Source organism: Petromyzon marinus, chromosome 64, assembly GCF_048934315.1.
Source record: "Petromyzon marinus isolate PM22_M1 ecotype Great Lakes invasive population chromosome 64, UKy_Petmar_22M1.pri1.0, whole genome shotgun sequence".
Lineage (NCBI taxonomy): Eukaryota > Metazoa > Chordata > Hyperoartia > Petromyzontiformes > Petromyzontidae > Petromyzon > Petromyzon marinus.
Genome location: NC_133730.1, coordinates 2,544,787 through 2,564,943, shown reverse-complemented (window position 1 = coordinate 2,564,943; position 20,157 = coordinate 2,544,787). Strand labels below are relative to the sequence as shown.

The following is a 20,157-nucleotide window of genomic DNA, read 5'->3' as shown; positions in this document are numbered from 1 at the left end:
CAAACCAACGCTGGCCCGCATTGGGTGACGTATGGTCAAATAAACCACCACGAACTTCATCAGGCAGTGAGTGAATCCCATGATACGGGTTGGGGGGGGGCTGTACAGACGACGTAGAGGGAACGTAATTGTAGAGGGCAGGTGGGCAGGGGCAACAACCATGGTTGGTCTATGCTGCCTCAAGGGAGCCCCCTCCACATTGACCAACAACAAGCGACAAACGTGAAGTATGGTAAAAATAACTGCCTGCAAAGGGGGCATCTTTGGTCTTATGTTTCCTCCTGGGAGCCGCCCTCCACATTTACCACATTTACCGCAAGCGACAGACGCGGTGAAGTACGGTCGAATTTACCCTCCACCAAAGCCAACCTCCACAACTTGCTTGAAACGCGGTGTGTGGAGGGCAAGGCCCCTCAAATCCAGCAGCAGCAGCAGCGTGGCACTCTTGACAAAAGAGTTTTCCCACCCCCCGCCACCCCTCGTACGAATGTAGCGACGTTGCAGTAACGACGTTAATTAGTGACAACGTAGTGGTTGGTGGTGGTTGTGGCAAAGGACAATCCACCCCGGCCCCCCCCCCCGGGTTCAGCCTGAAGATATAAAGACGCCGTGACCCACAGCATCATCACACCCCCCCCCCCCCAACTCACAATGGGGGTATACTACTTACGACTTACAGCATTACTACTCCACGTGCCTGCCACACGACAGCCAGGCCACACGACATCGCATCGGAGAGGACGGCGAAACGACGTTACGTTTTGCGATTACGGTACTGATGTTCTAAAGCTTTAAATGTAACAGCACCCAGTTACTGTAAGTGTCCATCAACGCGGTGAAGTATGGTGAAACACGCCACTAAATTGGCAGTACACAACGGCGTTGCGAGGCCTACGCATTCAGCAGTGGTTCGACACAAAGCGAGGATATCTCGTCATTATCGTCGTCGTTCTCGGCTATGGTCAATCCACTGCTGGATAAGAGTCGCCCCAGGCCTCTTGTCCGTCTCCAACGCCGTTTCGTGCGGGTTATTTGACCGTACTTACCACCACTCCTCCCCCAGGCCCGGCCACATTTTTTTGTTTTGTTTGTTAATAAAATAATAATCGACGCAGGAAGCTATTTCCTTCACGTGTAATATTAATCGAATAGAGTGGGTGAGCGGGGGGGGAGGCGGTGAGTTGTTTTTGTTTAATGAGCGAGGATGAATACTGGAGGGGAGCTGCTAAACGGCCCCTCTCCCACCCCCACAAGAGTCTCAACGAAGGCCTACAATGCATCTCTACTCGTTAAATAAAGTGCCACAATAAACCCCCGCAAAGTCTCTCGACTTGAGCCTCCCGCCACAATAACTCAGACTGCGTAACAACTCAATGCCTAACCCAGACCGCCACCTCACCCCATCAACAACACCACGAATCATCGCGGGCGACATTTGTTACGGCAAACCCCAAACCAAACCAACCAACCTCCTTCTATTCAACACGAAACCACGCGCGCCCTCAAACTCTCCCCAGCGAAGATACTCACCACCGACAAAACCACCTCAAGAGTCAACTCTCTCACACGCTGCTCGCAACAACTTTCCGCCACCGCCTCAGCAACTACCACCCACGCGCGTCTTTGTCTCTCTCTCACTCGCTCTCTTCGCGCGCCGCTCGCCGAGTGGATCCGTTGCTTGGTGGCGGCAGAGCGAGCGTCGCCGTCTCCCGCGCGCTACCCGCTGCTACCCCACCATTGGACAGCGCCACCACCCCCCGCCCCCCCCTCGAGAGCTCATGAATAATCGATCACCGTCGATCGCGCGCTGCCATTGGTCGGACGATCCTCGCGTTGGTTATGAATAATGAACGAGCTGTTCCCCCCCCCTGCCATTGGTAAGAACTCGTTAATAATGAATTAGGGTTCGTTCCCATTGGTGGCGGTTTCGTATCCGAGTGGGGGGGGGGGAGGAGGGGGCGTGACGCCACGCCCCCGCGCTCATGAATAATTAATTATGTGACATCCCCATTGGTGGGTTGGAAGATTTGATTCGAAGCTTTCGTGACTGCAGGAAATAATAGCGTACGCTTTTATGTTATTTTATTATTTCTCATTTATACGTGACTTCACCGAAAAAAACACAGAGGGTTGGAAGATGTATGAGAAGTTACGTCCTCGTGCTTATGAATAATGCATTAGGCGCGCTCCCATTGGCTGAAACGGTTGGCGAGCGGTCATGAATAATGAATTAGGCACGCTCCTATTGGCGAAAGCGCGCACGGGGGGCGGGGCGCGATGGCCGGCTGCCGCGCATAAACAGTCGCGTTGGCGGATGTAACCGTTGGCGCCAAAACCCGGAGCACGTGACAACGCTCATGAATAATTAATTCGCGTGCAAACTTCGCCCCGGCTGTTTGGGAGCACGTGACAGATTTGAATATCGCCGTCTTGTCCGGATTATAAGACGCGCCGGAGAGTAAGACGCACTCTCCAAGCGTGTTGCTCGGTTCACATAATTATCCAAACTATTTTAAACACACGCCTACCGAATTATAAGACGCACGCGAAAAATGTTTTTTTGGGGGGGGGGGGGGTAAGGGGGTGGGCAAAGTGCGTCTTATAATCCGAAACTTCAGTGTGATTAGCACGTGCGACTTTAAATGCTCATGAAATAACGTTGTTCTATTTGTCCGATATATCGGTCATTCGTCGCAGTGAATAACTCTGGTAAGATTGGGACCCGCTCCTCGTCGTCTGCCTCTCATTTGAGTGTCCATTCAATCTTCTTCACTGCAGCTGCTCCGATACTTGTACGAATGAAGAATGAGATGTCCGACAGCACAGCTCCTTATTGTAATGACCAACAGACTGGCATCGTCACTGCACACAAGGCTCATGTTATAATTTGGAGAAGAAGAATTTCCCACCTCTTAATCCACTGCTGGATTAGGGTTTGCCGGCCACCCCTTTGGGGCCGTCCATAAATGACGTCACGCGATTTTGGACGGTTTTTGCTCCCCCCCCCTTCGTCACACGGCGTCACAAAAAGTCAGACCCTCCCCCTCTCAAACATGATGTCACAAAGCTCTGCCCCCCCCCCCCAAAAATATATATAAAACATGCTTCAAATCGCTCTAAACTATTGTCATTGTAGTGCGTATTTAATGTGGCGCTGCACTCTGTTGTAGTAGAAAACATTGATTAAAAGTCTAATTAAGTATAGCGTGTTGTCTATATTTAAAGTTGCGCATTTTGATGTGACGTCACATTTCTCACCCCCCCCCTCGTCACAAATGTCTGCCCCCCCCCCACTAGGTGGGTGACGTCATTTATGGACGGCCCCTTTGACCATATTTCACCACACTTGTCAGTGCGGGTTTGTGGTTGGTTGAGGTGGGGGCAGGACCGGTTCGGATAGCGCTCGCCACTGACGATAGCCGTGGATGAGAATCGAACCCAGGGGGCCAGGTTCACCGTGCAAGTGCGCCAACCACTGCACCACCGCTCCTGCCCCCCACCCCCAAGCCTGTTTATACAGAACTGGTTGTGTTACATAATTAAAGTATTTGGTGAGCCTGCTGTGTTGGCAGTGGTAGACAAGAAGAACAAAAAAACTTAAACTATTAGCTGTTGAACAAGAGACAAAACCTCCAATGTGTAACACACGACTGACTTTATTCGCCGCATCACCAGAATACGTACAGCCTTACGTACACGTGTCCAATGACGAGCTTAAGAGAAACGGAACACGCCCTTCGCCATCAGGAGGAGTATGGGGGGCAGGGGGGTTGCATAGATACATCAGAAAAAAAGGCTCCAGTTGAGTGTAACGCGGAGTCGGAGGCTTTCACTACCAATATCATCCATAATAGGTGTTTTTGGGTTAGATCGCGTAAATATATAAATGTGTCGATACATTTGCCACCATCCGAAACAGCCAATTACCAAGGTTAGTCACGTAAACAAAACATGCCACGTCGTTACTAGTTCAGAACCCCGGTGTATGCTAAAACATGCCAATTAGTAACTAATTGGCATGTTTTGTTTACGTGACAAACCTTACTAATTGACCGTGTCGGGTAGTGACGGGTTTAATGACATTTATATTCATGCAATCTTCCCCAAAGAAACATCTACAAAGGCTCCGGGTAGCTTACAATTTCCAAAGGATCACCATCACTTTAACGGAGATCCCTACATCTCCACCTTCCTTAACAAACCTATTCACTTAAATCAAGATGCCCCAGCATACATCCTTCATAGAAACCCCATTCACTTCAATGGAGATGCCAGAGTCTACATCTTCCATAAAATTACAATTTACTTCAATGGAGACAACTGCATCTCAATCTTCCAGAGAATTTCATTTTTATTTTTCATGTTATTTCACCAGGTAAGGCCCACTGAGCCATACAGCTCTTTTTCAAGAGACCTATCTACAAATGATAACTCAACAAAGTGGCTGATCGTCGTGTGGAAATTCATGGCAGACAAATACTCTAAACACACGTTTCTAAATGTGGAGGGGGAAAACCACGTGACCACAGGGAGATGCACAAACTCCAAATAATTTAAATGGAGATCCTCACATCCCCAATCACTTCAACCGAGCTGCCCGAGTCTCCATCGTTCTTAGAATTCATATTCATATCAATGGTGATCCCTGCACCTCTATTCAAATATATAGGATTCTGTCCTTAAGACTGACATAGAAGCCTTGCGCCCAACTAACTCCCTCGAGCTCACCTTCACCTGCACAATCATTCCATGGTGTTCACTGCAAAACACATCTCGATAAGAGCACAACGGTCTTCTCGTATGCAAGCCCAATGGTGTGCAAGATGCCATCCAGAAGAAGTGTATACGTTAAAGTTTACTCGCAGTTTCTATGCTATAGATCGAGGCTACGTTGTCTGCAAGAGGGCAGTGGATTGCCTTCCTGGACTATGCTCCAACGCCTATGCTCCCCAACCTTCACAAACCCACAGTAACCAGTAGTGACCTTACGGTCAACTAATCCCAATGGCCCGCCAGCCTAGCGCGGTGGGGGGGACAGCCCTCATTCAGCAGCATATTCGGGGCTGTACCTGTCGAAGAAATATTCATAGGATAATTTTTGCACAAAAAATCCAATCAGTACATCCCACACCTTGACCTCTTCTTCATCCTCATTCTTGGTGAAAAGCACTGGCAGGAACGATTACCCTTCTTCCCCTGCAACTTGTATCTCTTTTTGGCAGTGATCTATTTGTGTATTTTTATCTGTTCAGTTATCAGACCTCTTCACAAATGCAACTATGCCTCAGTCCTCCAGCGTGTCGGATATGTGACGTTGTACTATACCTACAAACTACCCTAACACGAATAAACTGGTGGATAAAGAGGTGCATTCACAGAATTGGACCTCTGCCGTGAAACATCCGGTCCGTAAAGACCTGCGTGTGAATCGTGAGACCAACTTAACCGTGAGCCTTGAATGAATTACAACTGAGATTATATACACACTGAAATGTACAACCACGTAGAGCATAATGGGGTCACAATTGGCCAAAAGATGATTCGTCTAAATCTCGACTTAAAGCTTTCGTGACTGCAGGAATTCATACTCTTTGGGTCTTTCGGTAAAGTCACGTAGATAGAAAAAGAATAAAATAAAAATCACAATGATCTATTGTTTTATTATTTTTCTATATGTGACTTTACCGAAAAACCGAAAGAGGATGACTCGTCTGTTAATTATACTGTAGTTTCTTATAAATTTGCCTAGCCAGGATAGTGTGTTCATGGGTAACTGTCATGGATCAATTTGATTGTTTCGGGACCATGTTGCCAACACAGGACATTGCAGCAAAATCCATCGTTGCATTGTACTTCTATGCTGTGCAATAACATGTTCATCAACACAAACTTGTCACGCAGTTCATGACCACTGGAAGTTTATAAATGGAACAACAGCACGAGGGCCATCACGTACCCCCCCTTTGTGGGGTACGTGAACGGCGCTATGGAAAGCGGCTTCGCCGTAGAGACGAGTGTGCGTTTGAACGAGCGAGCGTTGTAGGTACATTCACAGCATGTCTGCAAAGCCACACGCAATTCTATTTTGGCGGTGCAGCACACGTACCAACACAGACACAGGGCCCGAGTTCTGAGCCTTTTACGCCAACTCTGTGGGCGCGGTGGTCAGTGCAGCCGCGACATCGTCACGGCTGCGTTTCTTTGGAGGCGCCACGTGTTTCAAGGACAAACGAAAGTCACATTTTGCCGTTTTTGACAGCCGCTTTAGAGAACTCTCTACACGCCCCCCCCCCCCTCCCCCGTTTCTCACTTCGATTACCGAGACGTTGGATGTCAGACAGACATAAAAAGCTATACATTTTACATTTAAAATAATGCACTTGCAATACAGTAAACTCTGAATTAACAACACTAGTTAGTTGTGCGGATTAGAAAAAAAACTAATTTAGTCAAAAAAACTATTCATAAAATCGACAATGACATTGAAATTGGCTGCGGGGGGCCCGATATGGACGGAGTTAGTGGGGAGGTAGTACCGGGTTGGATGGGAGATGATGGCCGGTGTGAGGAGTGCAAGGAAAGAGATATGTGTGGGAGATGAGAGATAGAGGTCGTTCATTCTCTCTGCTCCTCCCACCACCCCATCACAATCTCTATCCTCCAATCCTCCAGCCATCCGTATTATTAAGTGATGGAATTTATATGATCGATAAATCAAATTGTATTATTTTGGCGCGAGGGCAAGGGATGGATGGCAGCGAGTGGGACAAATTGCGGAAGACGAGGTTTGCGTGGCTGGGAAACGAGGGACGGACGGGAGTGAGCGTGAGTGGGGAGGCATGCGTGGGATGAGTGGGAGATATTCTCCCACGGGTGTGCCTCAGGGAATGATCGAGGTCCCAGTCACGCAACGGCGAACTCCCCATTCCCCTCCCCTGGCCCCAGCCGTTCAATTACCCGTCACGATTCGCAGTCACGACTCGAGAATTAATATTTTTTTCGTCCCGTGTTCACCGTCTCCTTTATATTTGTTTCCTGGCATTTTTACGACATGCTTTCAGATTGCTACCGCGCGTTGCTTGGCGCACTGACCGTTGTTCCGTTCCACGTGCAAGAGAGCTTCTAAAATCGGTTGCTGAAGAAGTTCTCAGCACGTGTCGCGAAACGTCGGACCTTGTGCCGAACGAAGACCACGTGGTACAACCCGAAATTACATTGGTGGCGGGAGGAGGCGGGGGGGGCGGAAGGGGGCTATACAGCGCAACCGCGAAAACCTGAGCAGTAGCGACTCGTCGAGTTCCGACAACTCATCCTGGCAGCTTCCCACCGCCCCCCCGCCGAGCCCTACGTCTTCAGAAAACGCGCCCACACGGGGGGGGGGGGGGGGTGGGAGGGGGTGGGGCCCCTGTCGCGGACGACCCTCACGCGATCGGCCGGCCCTCCAGCACGGCGCCGATCTGCTCCAGGCTCACGCGCAGGGTCTTGAGGAAGTGGGCGACGTCGCGGCCGCCCCCCGCGTAGCCGCTTGCGTTGCAGCCCATGGAGTGCGCGTGGATGCCGTAGCCCAGGCCGAAGCCGTCGGGCACCACGGGCGCGAAGCCTCCGAGCCGCACGGCGTCGCTGGCGAGCGTGCTCGTGGACAGCACATTGTGGTTGATGCGGGTGTACGCCTCGTCGCGGTACAGCTCCGGCAGCGAGCCACCGCGCGCCGACGCCAGCTTGCGCAGCGCGAACAGGTGGCGGTCGAAGCCCTGGCCTGGACGGTTCGGCGAGACAGGTGAGACAGACATGGAGAGAGAGGGAGAGACTTGGTTGGTAAAGCTACAACATTTCCGGGAGGCTCGACTGGGATGGGTGGTGAGCTGGTGGTCCCCTACGTCACTTCACCAGCCCTGCCCACCTTCACACAGCCACAAACCCCGCACGTTGTGACGTTGGCACCACCTGCTGTTCGCGGATCCCGTTACATTCACCAAGGTCCCTGCCCACTACTCAGGTAGCCTCGCCCTTTGCCCACATCATGAGTTGAGCAGGAGACCAGAATTTTAGTTTTTCACTAATTTGTTGGGGACAAGTGGACAGATATTCTTACGCCATAACTGCACAAAGCCAACAGGACTGTTCAGTATCTTTAGCGACTGTGCACTGACGCTGCTGTAATTGCTAAAGCTTTGTAATAACCGTTCACGTGTTGGCATGAACCAGCTGGTATAGACGAACACAAACCGCCAGATTCGTAGCGCACTGCGCAGCCCACTGCCCCACCGCTCCCCCCCAAAGGATCTCCACAGCCCCCCAAACCCACCCCCTTCAAAAGCTCCCCGTCAGTGGCGCGCGCGTTACCCATGGCGGCTTCGCGCGTGAGCTTCCCGTGGTAGCGCGAGCACTCATCCAACATGGCCCGCAGCTCGGCCACGCCGGGCGGCGATGCGCCACCCCCGGCCTCGTCGCGGCCCAGGACGAAGGCGCGCGTGCAGCGCCGCGTGGCGCTCGTCGCCGGCCGCACAGTCTCGGTGCGCCCGTGGCGGAAAGCGGCGGTGCTGCACGACTCGTAGGTGGCCACCTCGTGGCCGTGCTCGCGGAAGAACGCCATCTGAAAGGCGAGCTGCATCACGGCATCCGGGGAAATGTTCTGCTTCTGCGGGGGTGGGGTGGGGTGGGGGGGGGAGGGTGGTATAGCGATTGGCACGCCGAGCTACGAACCCCGGCCGCCCGGGTTCGATTCATCGCTCACAGCCAACACCGGTGACGATTGTCTGAACCGGTCCTGGGCCTCCCTTAGGTTGACTCAACCTCAAATGAGTACCTAGTGCGGTGTGAAAACATCGTCACAGGGAGTGACAAAGGCGGCCGGGCGTGGTGCTGGCCAACCACCCCCTCGTGTGTCATGCCGGGCTTCATAGGTGCTACTCGCTAACAGCACTTGCCACCAACAGTCTGTTAAGGCTACACAAGAACCTGCGTTCTTGCCTGTCCTCGCGGTGGACAGACGGGCACAACCGCCTACACCGCGCCGCCACCGCCAGGCTAACCGCCGGGCCGCACCTTGAGGAAGTTCTTCCCGTACTTGTCGAACTCCATGGCGTGAATGACGAGGCCGGACACCGTCCGGTGGAACTGCCGGCGAGCGGCGTCCACGGCCGCCTTCGTCGCGTCGTCCAGACGGAAATCGAGGCGTCGCACGGACGACTGTTCCACGTCGGAAGAGGGCGGCGCGTCGTCGGGAGACACGGCCGGCCTCTTCAGCGAGTCCTGCATCAGAGAGAGAGAGAGACGTCACGGATATTGTCGTCGCCCGTCACGAATATTGGAGTCACCGTCTGCATCCATCCCTACACTGCAATTATGGACGCCATGGCTGTCAACACTCTCCAGTCAGAGCTGTGTGTCACAGAGCCCTCGGCTTAGGCATTTGTATTTTTTCAATACGAAGGGCGTGCAGCCTTGATGGAAGGCGAGTCCTGACTTGAAGGAACTGTGGGGCCGTCGGCTTCGGGGATTCGTATCGCTTCAACCCGACCTACGGCGCGATGCCAATCAGCGTTGGCGGTCATTTCGACGCAACGTCGTACAGCCACTTCACAATGAAGAATCTTTGTTAATCCTGGACAAAGCCGATGAACTATGAAGCTCTTTGTCACAGATGTCCAGGAGATGTCCTGTCCGACCTCTTACGTTGGCCAGTACTTCTACTCGGAGGTGACAGAATGGATGGACAGGTGGCTGGGAATGGAGCTGATGTTGCTGGGGTAGTTAAGGCAGAATAAGGTGGAATGTGATGGCGAGTGAGGGTGTCTGATGGGTGCGGCGTGGATGAGATGCAGTGGGGTATGGGGCACGTGCGTGAAGTAGTGAAATGCGCATGGATGAGGGTAGGTGAAGGGTGGTAGGGGCAGCAGTCTGGTGGCCGGATAGTTGAGCCGATGGAGGAGCAAAGTGTCAGGCTGGTGGAGAGACGTGGTTAGGTGCACGTAGAAAGCAAGATGTCGGAGCCGGGTCAGGAATTAGGGTCGTCGGAGGAAGACGACTGAGGGGCTGGGAGTAGGATATCGCAGTCGCCGTTGCTGGCCCGTTGTCGTCACGACGCCGTGCCTTGTAAATCTCGTTGATGAAGCGCAGCACCGCCACGCCGTCGCCCCACGAGTGCTCGAAGTGCACGGCCGCCTCCCCGTCGGCCGCCACGATGAGGCTCAGGGATTTGTCGAACCAGCGGTCGCCGCCCACGCCGTGCAGCATGAGGTGCGACAGACGCACGGGCGCCGGCGCGTCGCGTCCGCCGAGCGCCGTCAATCGCTCCTCACCCTGCTGCTGCTGCTCACCGTCGCACGGACAAGCGGGCGAGGGCAGTGGAACGGGGGAAGGGTGGCATGTGGACGGGGAGTGAAAATGTATTTTGTTGCACCAGGCGAGACCAGGGATGTGATTTGCAAGAGTAGCGGACCTGGCTCACCGAAATGAGAAAAGCAAAACGGAAGTTTCAGCAGTGAAGTGAATTGCAATCAGAACAAGAACAAAACGCACAAAACAACTGTATCACAAGAGGAATCGGAAAATATTGCTAACAAATATATATCAATGTAAAATGAAAGTTAAATGTTATATTCACACAGTGCTTTGGCTTTTGTTGGCGGCAGTTTTGGCTGTGGTTTCCGGTGCCTGCGTTAGAAACTCTGCGGCGCGTTTGACATTTTCGCTTGCACGAACGACGCGAAATACAAAACAAAAAACGATCCGTCATTAAAGGCGGAATGCCAGCGGCGCTGCCGGCTCATCGTCGTAACCTGCGAGGCGCTCTCGGCGCCGTCCTCGTCCAGGCACAGGCAGAAGATGGCCGAGTCGACCAGCGCCAGCGCCTCCTGGTTGCCCAGCTCCAGCAGGTGCTGGCGCAGCCCGGCCCAGGTGTCGCGGTTCTCCCCGGTCAGGTAGGCGAGCGGGTGCGACGGCTCTCCCGCCGCGTCAGCCTCCGCCATCACGCGGCGCAAGCGCTCCTACGGCGTGGGAGAGGGTGGAATGAGGGGACGACCCTCGTGTGAAAGGTGGGGGGGGGTGTGTCACGCTCGTGGGCCAGGGCCTTTCTTACCCGTAGCATTTGGGCCCACTCGCACATTCACACACACTCAAATAAAGCAAAGCCAAAGATCCCCCGTATATACGAGTGGTGATCTTTACACACCGCAACAAACTCATTTGAGGGAAGACCCAGGACCGGTTCAGATAATCTTGACTGGTGTTGGCTATGCGTGGGAATCGAACCCGAGTTATTGGGTTCATAGCGCAGTGCGCTAACCACTACTACACAACCGTTCCGCACACACTCACGCAGCGCTTGCTCTCGCACGCTCACACACACAGCTCACGGAGTGCACGCAGAGCTCACACAGTACAAGCAGAGCTCACACAGTACACGCAGAGCTCAAACAGTCATGCACAGACCTCACACGCTCACACACAGACCTCAAACAGTCACACACTGAGCTCACATACCCACCCACATGGCTCGCACAATGTTTTGCTGGTTGGGGGCCAAATCCCTCTGCTACCACGGGGTTCAGCACCACCCACCAACCAACCTCAAGTACAAGGGGAGCCACTTATTTACCAGTTGGGCGCCAGCTACTTCTGTGCGGTACGATGTTGGCGTCCCTGCACCGCCAACCCACCTGTATCCGAGCCGCGGGGAGGATGGATCCGTCGCGATCCAGGACGTCGCACGCGAACAGCTGCTGGCGCCGCATGACCAGCAGGTGGCGCGCGGTGGCCTCCGAGAAGAGCTCGTCCCGGCCGGCGCGGGGCAGCCGCGTGGAGTTGAAGAGGCGGCCGTACTGCGACATGTCGAGCGGGTAGGCGTTGACCGCGTACGCGCCGTACCTGCGCCACCGTTACGGGCGCGAGCGGGAAGAGGGAGGGCGGACGTGGCGGGGGGGAGAGAGAAACGCGCGGAACGTGCATAAGGGACGCGCGAATACGCACGGGACTGTGGTTACAGCCCGGCGGCAGTGGTCGGAATTTCGCGTTTATAATATTGCAGCGAGCTTATCCATAGGACAACCAATGTTGATCTTCCCCATAAAGCGTTGCCGATTCTATTGGTCTGGGATGGATGATGGGCCGAGTCAACCCCAGCCATAATTTGTCCGATTATGAGCTTTTCGCTCTGCGGCTGAGCCACCAGTGGACCGACTATGGACAACGATTGATTATGACACAGGAATCGGGAGTTCATGAAAATAATTATAATGTTAAGCAGAATCTCCTTTCAGACTTGAGGAATGCGATGAGTTACTAGGCTCGTTTTTCGCAGACGCCCAGCAGGCGCGGGTCAGCGGGCCACAACAATCGGCGACCTACCAGGACAGGGAGGAAGGCAGCCAGCGCACCCAGCGGCGGAAGGAGTCGGTGTCGCTGCGCGCCGGGTTCAGGTGGAAGACCTCGGGCTCGAGGACGCCGGCCCGCAGGGTGCGCATGAAGCGCAGCCCCGACACGGTCAGGTTGGTGGCACGCGTCAGCTGCCCGCCGTAGCCCGGCCGGCTGTCGGCCGTCAGCCCCACGAACGGGTTGTAGTTGAGCAGCACGGGCTCACGTGCCGCCAGGTACATGTCAAACCAAGGGCCTGCGGCAGTCGCAACGCACCGCGTGGCCACGAGTCAACGCCGCAAAGCCACGTCAGTGCAGCGCCACGTAGCCATGAGTCAGCACCGCATAGCCACGAGTCAGTGGGCCACCGCATCGCCACGCGTCAGCACCGCTTAGCCACGAGTCAGCGCCGCGTAGCCACAAGTCGTCACCGTATCGCCACTAATTAGTGTGGTGCCACGTAGCCACGAGTGATCGAGGCACCGCGACGGCGTTGGACCCAAGGCTGTCACCATCACGCTGTGAACAGAGCTGTGAACAGGACCAGAGAGCGAGAATTCGTGTGCATGACGAGCAGTCGATCGGCAACCGGGGCAAGGCAGACAAACAAATCGCCGCCCACCGCCAGCGATTTGGTGTCTGCCGAGTGCCGGGTGCTGGGCGCCACTGAGCGTGCGTCGCGCGTCTCACCCGAGATGTAGCTGCTCTTCTTGTTCTGCTTGTCCAGCGCCAGCAGCTCCTTGTGTAGCTCCTGACCATCCCCGGCTTCAAACTTGCGGGCGATGCGCTCCGTCTGACTGCGCCCGAGCACGCGCGTGCGACACCCACACATTTTGAGCCTCAAGGATGATCCACGAGACTCGTGGTACCTTCCATTACGAATTGCCTGGCAATCCCTTACCACTTTCAGCATCGTTCATTCGCCTCCACCATTCCGCACTGACCAAATATGGTCAAACAGCAACTCCCACGACTCGTCCGGCGTGGGGGAGGCCCTCATCCAGCAGCGGATTGAAAAAAGAAAGGGCTGTTACGTGCACGTGTTGCTGGGCTGTCGGACTCACCTGTACTCCTCATCGTTCAGCAGGGGGCGCTGTGCAGCCAGGTACCTCCTGACCGTGTCTTCCAGCTTTGGGATGGGTAACCTGACCACAGCGGCACGGTGTAAACGTGTAATACGTCAGCTACGTTCATTAACGACCACGTTTCAGGAAATTAAATAACAAACGGAACACTTCTTGTCGTTTCACAATTGACAAGGCGCTGGCACGTTTGCCGATTGCTGCAGATGTTTATGGTTCGAATCCAGTGGCCGCCCTGGTTAATGCCGCGGGAGTCGTAACAGCAACACGACCTCCGCGCTGCCTGCTTCGCAGTGGACATTAAAAATCCCGTGACGTCGCTCGTAAGAGCAGGTCGCTGTGTGCCAGCGCCAGAGTTAAAATTTGGCAAAATAACACAACAACTGCAATACAATGTGGATCTCAGGATTCTGTACAGAAACGATGGGGATATTTATTTTATTGAGAGCTAAAGAGGCACAGTCACAGGCGGGAGGCGAGAGGAAGGTGCCCTCGATCCTGGGACTTGAGCAAAGGGGGCATGGAGTGGAGAGCACCGATGGCTAGAAAAATAATTCAATAATGGGGTGGGGGGGGGAGATGATTTGATGAAAAAAAACTTTCAGACCGAGCTACTGTATTTATGTTAAACTTCTTTCGCACCGTACGTAGCCAACTATGCTAAATGGAGGTACTGTCTTTTTTTCTATTTTCTCTGCAGGTCTGGCAACACGTTCCAAGCTAAAGCCGCCGTGCCCTTTCACCAACATATGGCCCCTACCCCCACCACCCCAACCCATGCTTCCGCCTCCACCCCTCTCCCGACGACAGAGCACTGGCGAGACAAGGTGCTCCATGCCTGTGGTGGAAATTATACATTCCTATGGCGGGGAGGCAAGACACCCCACAAAGACGGACAACCGCTGGACACACTGCTAAGGATACTGCGCACTGAATGCGGTGACCCGAGTTTGATTCCCGGCCACAGCTAACGTGAGTGGCGACTAATAATATCGACACCAGACCTGGACCGCCCCCCCCGCCACGCCGCCCTTCACCTATTGGCGCTGACCAGCTAAGTGAAGTACTATCAACCCACCCCCCAACCCCCCATGGCCAATACGGCACTGGAGGACGTTCATCCAGCAGTGGAATCACGACAAGCTCTGTTATTCCCACGAGTCAAACGCACGTTTAAATCTGTCCCATCAACGTTTTCAAACCTCCTCGGATCAGATGAGATGGCTCTCGTCGAACCTAGTGACCGACTCGTTTCATACTGTAGTGCATTCTCCAGATCTGCCAACGCTGCCCTCACCAAGCTGCCTCCCTTGGCGTTGCACTTTCACCTGGATCCCAGCCCCGCACACCCATCCACCCTTCCTCTCCAACCCCCCCCCCCCAGGCTTAGTATATGCAGAGAGTGCTCCGAGATGCTAGTGAACCCTCTCATCTCAAATCACATAGACACGCAAAATATGCTTTTTTTTGTACGCAGATGCCGGCGAGTTTGAGAACTTCACAAATCTGCGTGCGCCATCGCGCGCCGGCCAGCGCGTCTCGCCTTGCAGCGGTCACGGAGAGTGAATGTTGTGGGGCTTGAGGGGACATGAAGGTTATCAGTCCGTCACTCAGCCAAGACAAGCGGGGGGGGGGGGCAAAGTTATCCACGTGGATGTGCGCCATGCGGCTCACTGGAATGACGTCCAGCGTTTCACGGTGTAAATCGGTTAACATGGTTCACCGAGTGGGTGACGTAACCCCAACACTGTCCCTCCTATGTCAAAATCCACTGTTAATTCACAAAAAGATCCCATGACCACACGCACTCGCTATTTGAAAAAAAAACACTGCAAGTTCCGATGATGACGTACTGTTACCGTGACAATTATTTATGCGGGAAAGCCTCAGAGTCTCAAGACCTTTTCCAACCATTTATTTTCGTTTAACCAGGTGAGAACTTAAGAGGCAAGGATGAATTGTCATTTGGATGAGCGAGCTGAATCGCCAACATTAATATATTAAACAAAATCACGGCCCAGATGCAGACCATGATTCTGTGGGTTCCTCACCTCTGACCCAATGCATCATAACCCTGCCAGAATCCACACCGCATGTGTGGTGTTGTACGCTTTCCAACTAAGGTCCACAGCATTTATACATTGGCTCTGTCCGTCTGACTATGTCTGTAACGGGGGGGGGGAGGGAGCACTATACCTCTCCTGATGATCCATTGTGTACTACAGTTTAGTATTCGTTATGTTATCAGGGATTTATGCGATTAAAAATCAGCAAATGGATCACAGGGTTGCCCAAAGCTTGGAGACACAAATCCTAGCACAATAGGACTAAAGTAACATAATTCCGAATGCTCACAAATTCAACATGTTGTCTTAACAGAGACATGCTACAGAGAGGGGCAGTGCCCAGAGAGACGATAGGTGTGGGAGCAGGGGTCCAGGGTTCAGGGGTCGAGGGTCCACCTGGACACTCTGGTATGGACACGTGCTCCGTGGGCATGGGTGGATAGTGGCGGAGGTTGCCTGCCGGGTGCTAGAGAGAATGCGCAGGCTGGGTGCACAGTGCTCAGGGTAGTGGGCAGGGTGTTACGGGTAGGTGTGCAGCAGCAACAGCAGGGTGCTTTGAGTGATGTGCAGGGTGTAGAGTGTGCATCATTGGGTCGGGTACTCGCGGGTAAAAACCCAAGTCGTGTTTACAGCTTGTCGTGGTGAGTCTCACGTGGCAGGACACATGACGAGATGCCCATGCGTCCAAAAGTGGATTTTCAATTTTCGCGATACAGGTTCACGACTTTTTTTGCAAGTATGTATGTATGTTGAACTTCTTTTGCACCGTACATAGCCAACCGTGATAATCGGGCGGTGCGGGGGAAGGACAACAAACTGAACACTAAAAGCAGTTATAAAGAAATTAGTATAAAAAAGTGTTCTAATTCTAGAGTATTTTAAAAGGGCAACAATACACAACAACAACAACCACACCCATAACAACAACTCCTCTAATTTACTTGGAGTTTTGACAAGTCTCATCATGACCAAACTTCAATTATTTAGGACATCACAGGTCTTCTCGGTAATCTATCCCCTTGGTTGATATCGGGGTTGTGTCCTGGACGTGAAATTTTCAGCGTAGAGTGCAGCAGGTGGCTTGAAGAATGTCGATAAGGGTGGCTGGCGTGCTGGGTGGGTGTAAAGTGCTAGGGGGGGTTGTGATTAGTGAGATATCATCTAAAATGTCACTAGCCTCTCACGTGCTCGACTGAAAAGTGCTGTGTGTGCTTTGGGCGTGGGTTACGGAGTGGCATAGATAATCCATCCATCTAGCATCTGTCTGTATCCATGGAGTTCTCTCACCCGGGACTGGGGATGCAGGGTGCATGGTGTATAGTGTTTTGTATGGTGTGTGTGGTGTATTGAGCGTGGTGCAATTTTTGTACAATATTTTCTTATCATGTGACGCTGTTGTTTTATATATAATGTATGTGTGTATGACCAGTAGCAGTAGTCCCATATAGTAAACTTAAACTTCTGTATTTTATATTTTACCAGGTAAGGCCCGCTTGAGCTGTATAGCTATTTTTCAGAAGCGATCTGACTACAAATGATAGCTCAAAGAAGTGGCTTACCACGTGCAAATTGATAGCAGCGAAAGACACTAAACGCGTGGTGATGTTGATTCTAAATGTGGAGGAAAAACCCGGAGGACGCGACCACAGGGAGAGCAAACTCCAAATATACAGCAGCAACAGCAGGCGTCAGGGTCGGGGTCGAACCCATGACCTCCTGCATACCAGGCGAAGTAGTAAACATATCCCAGCCACCGCGAGATGTTTGGTAAACAGTACACTGTATTATGCTGTGTATATATCGTGTCTGCACGGTGTAGAGTGAGTAGTGTAGTGTGTGTAGTGAGTAGTGTAGTGTGTATAGTATAGTGAGTAGTGTGTATAGTATAGCGAGTAGTGTAGTGTATATAGTGAGTAGTGTAGTGTGTATAGTGTAGTGAGTAGTGTAGTGTGTGTAGTGTAGTGAGTAGTGTAGTGTGTATAGTATAGTGAGTAGTGTGTATAGTATAGCGTGTAGTGTAGTGTGTATAGTCACTATAGTGTATAGTGTAGTGTGTATAGTGTAGTGAGTAGTGTAGTGTGTACAGTGTAGTGAGTAGTGTAGTGTGTATAGTATAGTGAGTAGTGTGTATAGTATAGCGAGTAGTGTAGTGTATATAGTGAGTAGTGTAGTGTGTATAGTGTAGTGAGTAGTGTAGTGTGTGTAGTGTAGTGAGTAGTGTAGTGTGCAGTGTAGTGTGTGTATAGTCACTATAGTGTATAGTGTGTGTAGTGTAGTGAGTATTGCAGTGTGTAGTGTGTGTATAGTCACTGTAGTGTTTAGTGTAGTGTGTGTAGTGTGTATAGTGTGTAGTGTGTGGTGTGTATAGTCACGACAGTGTATAGAGTGTGTGTGGGCACGGTGTGCCCTCACCGGGGCAGGCTGGGCTGGAAGTGCAGGGTGGGCACCACGCTGCGGTGCAGGAACTCGTAGCCGGGGTCCGAGGCCGCCCCGCTCCGGCTCCGCGCGGGGCTTCCCGCGGCGGGCAGCGCCGCGCCTCCCGCACGGCACCACCGGCCCAGCGAGGCGTGGGGGGCCCGAACCAGCGCGCTCGCCATGGTGGCGGGCGTCGAGAGAGAGGAGAGAGAGAGGAGAGAGGCGAGAGAGAGAGGAGAGAGAGGCGGAGGCGGTGACGACCTCCCGCTACCTACCTCAGGTGAAAGCCAGGCGACTGCTGCCCCGAGATATGAATGGCAACGATTGAACCCCCGGAACCTGAATTGCTACGACCTCTCCGGGCCCCGAGATATGAATGGCAATGATCGAACCCCCGGAACCTGAATTGCCACGACCCCCCCCCCACCGGCCCCGAGACATGAATGGTAACGATGGAACCCCCGGAACCTGAATTGCTACGACCCCCCCCCCCGGTCCCCAATACATGAATCGTAACGATGGAACCCCCGGAACCTGAATTGCTACCCCCCCCGGGCCCCGAGATATGAATCGCAACGATGGAGCCCCCGAAACCTGAATTGCAAGGGCGATGGACTAGGTGGGCCCGGAATGATGGGCGCCGTGCCCCGGAACGTGAATGACACGGAAGGCGCGGGGGGGAGGCCCTGAACACTGAATGTCACAACGAGGATCTTTATTTAGACTGGGGGGGGGGAGGAATCCGATGAACTGCGAAGCGCTTTTTCACACACGTCCAGCATGAGCGGGTCAGAAAGTTACAACAGCGATAAAAAAAAACCCTCATACAATATTTTATATTCCCAGTTCTGGCCTTTTTCCTTATCTGAATTCCCTCAATACTGTGGTGGCACTGTCGGGAGTGAAATCGCGCGGGGCTGACACAGCGTGGTGACACAATAGAATTTGTACTTTGCTCTTCAATTCTTCACACGAACTTGCGCTGTTGTCCATCTCTTGACCTCTCGGCCCCCCCCCCCCCCTAAACATCCTTCCAGAGCTCCTCCCTTCAGCACGCCGGCCTCCATCCTCTCGCCACGTGCTCAGAACCCCCCCGATCGTGTTCGTCCTCCGAATTGCCCCAATAACTCCTCGGAATATAATTGCAGGCAAAGGTGCAGGCCCTGCAAGTGCTCGCACGCGGCCGCTGTTGGCAGGCAGAACGCCCCCATCCCTCCCTGACCACGAGGGGGAGGTGCTCTAGAGCAGTGGTTCTTATTCACATTGACTGCAGCCTTGTATTCTTCGGGTCTTTCGGTAAAGTCACGTAGATAGGTTCCAAGAAAATAACAAACAAAAAAACTACGACGTTTCGATCGCAACGCAAGCGGTGACGACGACCGCTTGTATTTCGATTTAAAGCTTTCGTGACTGCAAGGATGAATCTTATTTGGTTCTTTCGGTAAAGTCACGTAGAATGAGAATGTTGCGATCCAAACGTCGTAGTTTTGTTTTGTTATTTTCTTTGAACCTATCTACGGGACTTTACCGAAAGAACCAAAGAATACGAATTCCTAGAGGATTCTCCAGTCAAAATAAAGATCCTGATCCCGACGGTGGTGTAAACCCCATTCATAATGTACCGTAGTTTCAAAACTGTACCCCGCTGCCGCACAGTATTCGTTCACTCTCGAAGAAAGAGAGGGAGAGAACACGACAACACAAGGCCCATTGCTTCAAGGGGTTTGGTAATTTCAGGGGGGGGGGGCTCAGCCCCCCCCCCCTGAAATTTTGGGAAAGTCGGTAATCGGGATAACCGGATATCCGACTGCTGCAAAATGCTGCAGGCTGCCACCTCGTGACCTCGTGTGCTGCCCTGCAGGCTGCCACCTCGTGTGCTGCCCTGCAGGCTGCCACCTTGTGTGCTGCCCTGCAGGCTGCCACCTTGTGTGCTGCCCTGCAGGCTGCCACCTCGTGTGCTGCCCTGCAGGCTGCCACCTTGTGTGCTGCCCTGCAGGCTGCTTGAGCGCCAGCCTTTCGAACTTATTAGCCACATCAGCGGCTCGGGCCTATTAATAAACTCCGCGTTCAAATCCAATGAAATTTGTTTTATAAATTTGTGGCGCCCATTGGAAAACATAAACACTGGATATCTCAGAATATTGAAGTCAGGCCCCCCCCAAAGTCAAAATCCTGGCTCCGCCCCTGTCCATAACTGCAAGCATCTTGACTGCACTAATCGGGTCCTGGGGATGAACATT

The 20,157-nt window shown here is 53.0% G+C and overlaps 2 protein-coding genes across 6 annotated transcripts in view; both read right to left on the bottom strand.

Annotated features, from left to right (window-relative positions):
* The window catches only part of LOC116956312 (transcription factor Dp-1-like), a 42,408-nt gene extending 40,649 nt beyond the window's left edge, over positions 1 to 1,759 (bottom strand). For 2 of the 4 annotated variants that reach the window (XM_032977830.2, XM_032977834.2), the window contains exon 1: positions 1,531 to 1,757. The gene's annotated coding sequence lies outside the window, so the exon portion shown is untranslated. Of the gene's footprint in view, positions 1 to 1,530 lie in introns of all 4 variants that reach the window. The other 2 variants (XM_032977833.2, XM_032977835.2) reach the window with 2 other exon arrangements.
* A 1,879-nt stretch (positions 1,760 to 3,638) lies between these two features.
* On the bottom strand, positions 3,639 to 18,280 carry CPT2 (carnitine palmitoyltransferase 2). 2 transcript variants are annotated; one of them, XM_032977815.2, is made up of 10 exons: positions 17,915 to 18,280; positions 13,419 to 13,499; positions 13,045 to 13,151; positions 12,349 to 12,610; positions 11,661 to 11,868; positions 10,782 to 10,988; positions 10,093 to 10,314; positions 9,046 to 9,252; positions 8,344 to 8,638; positions 3,639 to 7,756 (listed from the first exon to the last, which is right to left on the bottom strand). In XM_032977815.2, exons 1-10 carry the CDS (start codon positions 18,097 to 18,099, stop codon positions 7,422 to 7,424), a joined length of 2,109 nt encoding a protein of 702 aa, XP_032833706.1. In that variant the 5' UTR covers positions 18,100 to 18,280; the 3' UTR covers positions 3,639 to 7,421. The 2 variants fall into 2 exon arrangements, with proteins under 2 accessions (XP_032833706.1, XP_032833707.1); XM_032977816.2 differs by having other exon boundaries at positions 10,093 to 10,311.
* Positions 18,281 to 20,157: the final 1,877 nt, after the last annotated feature.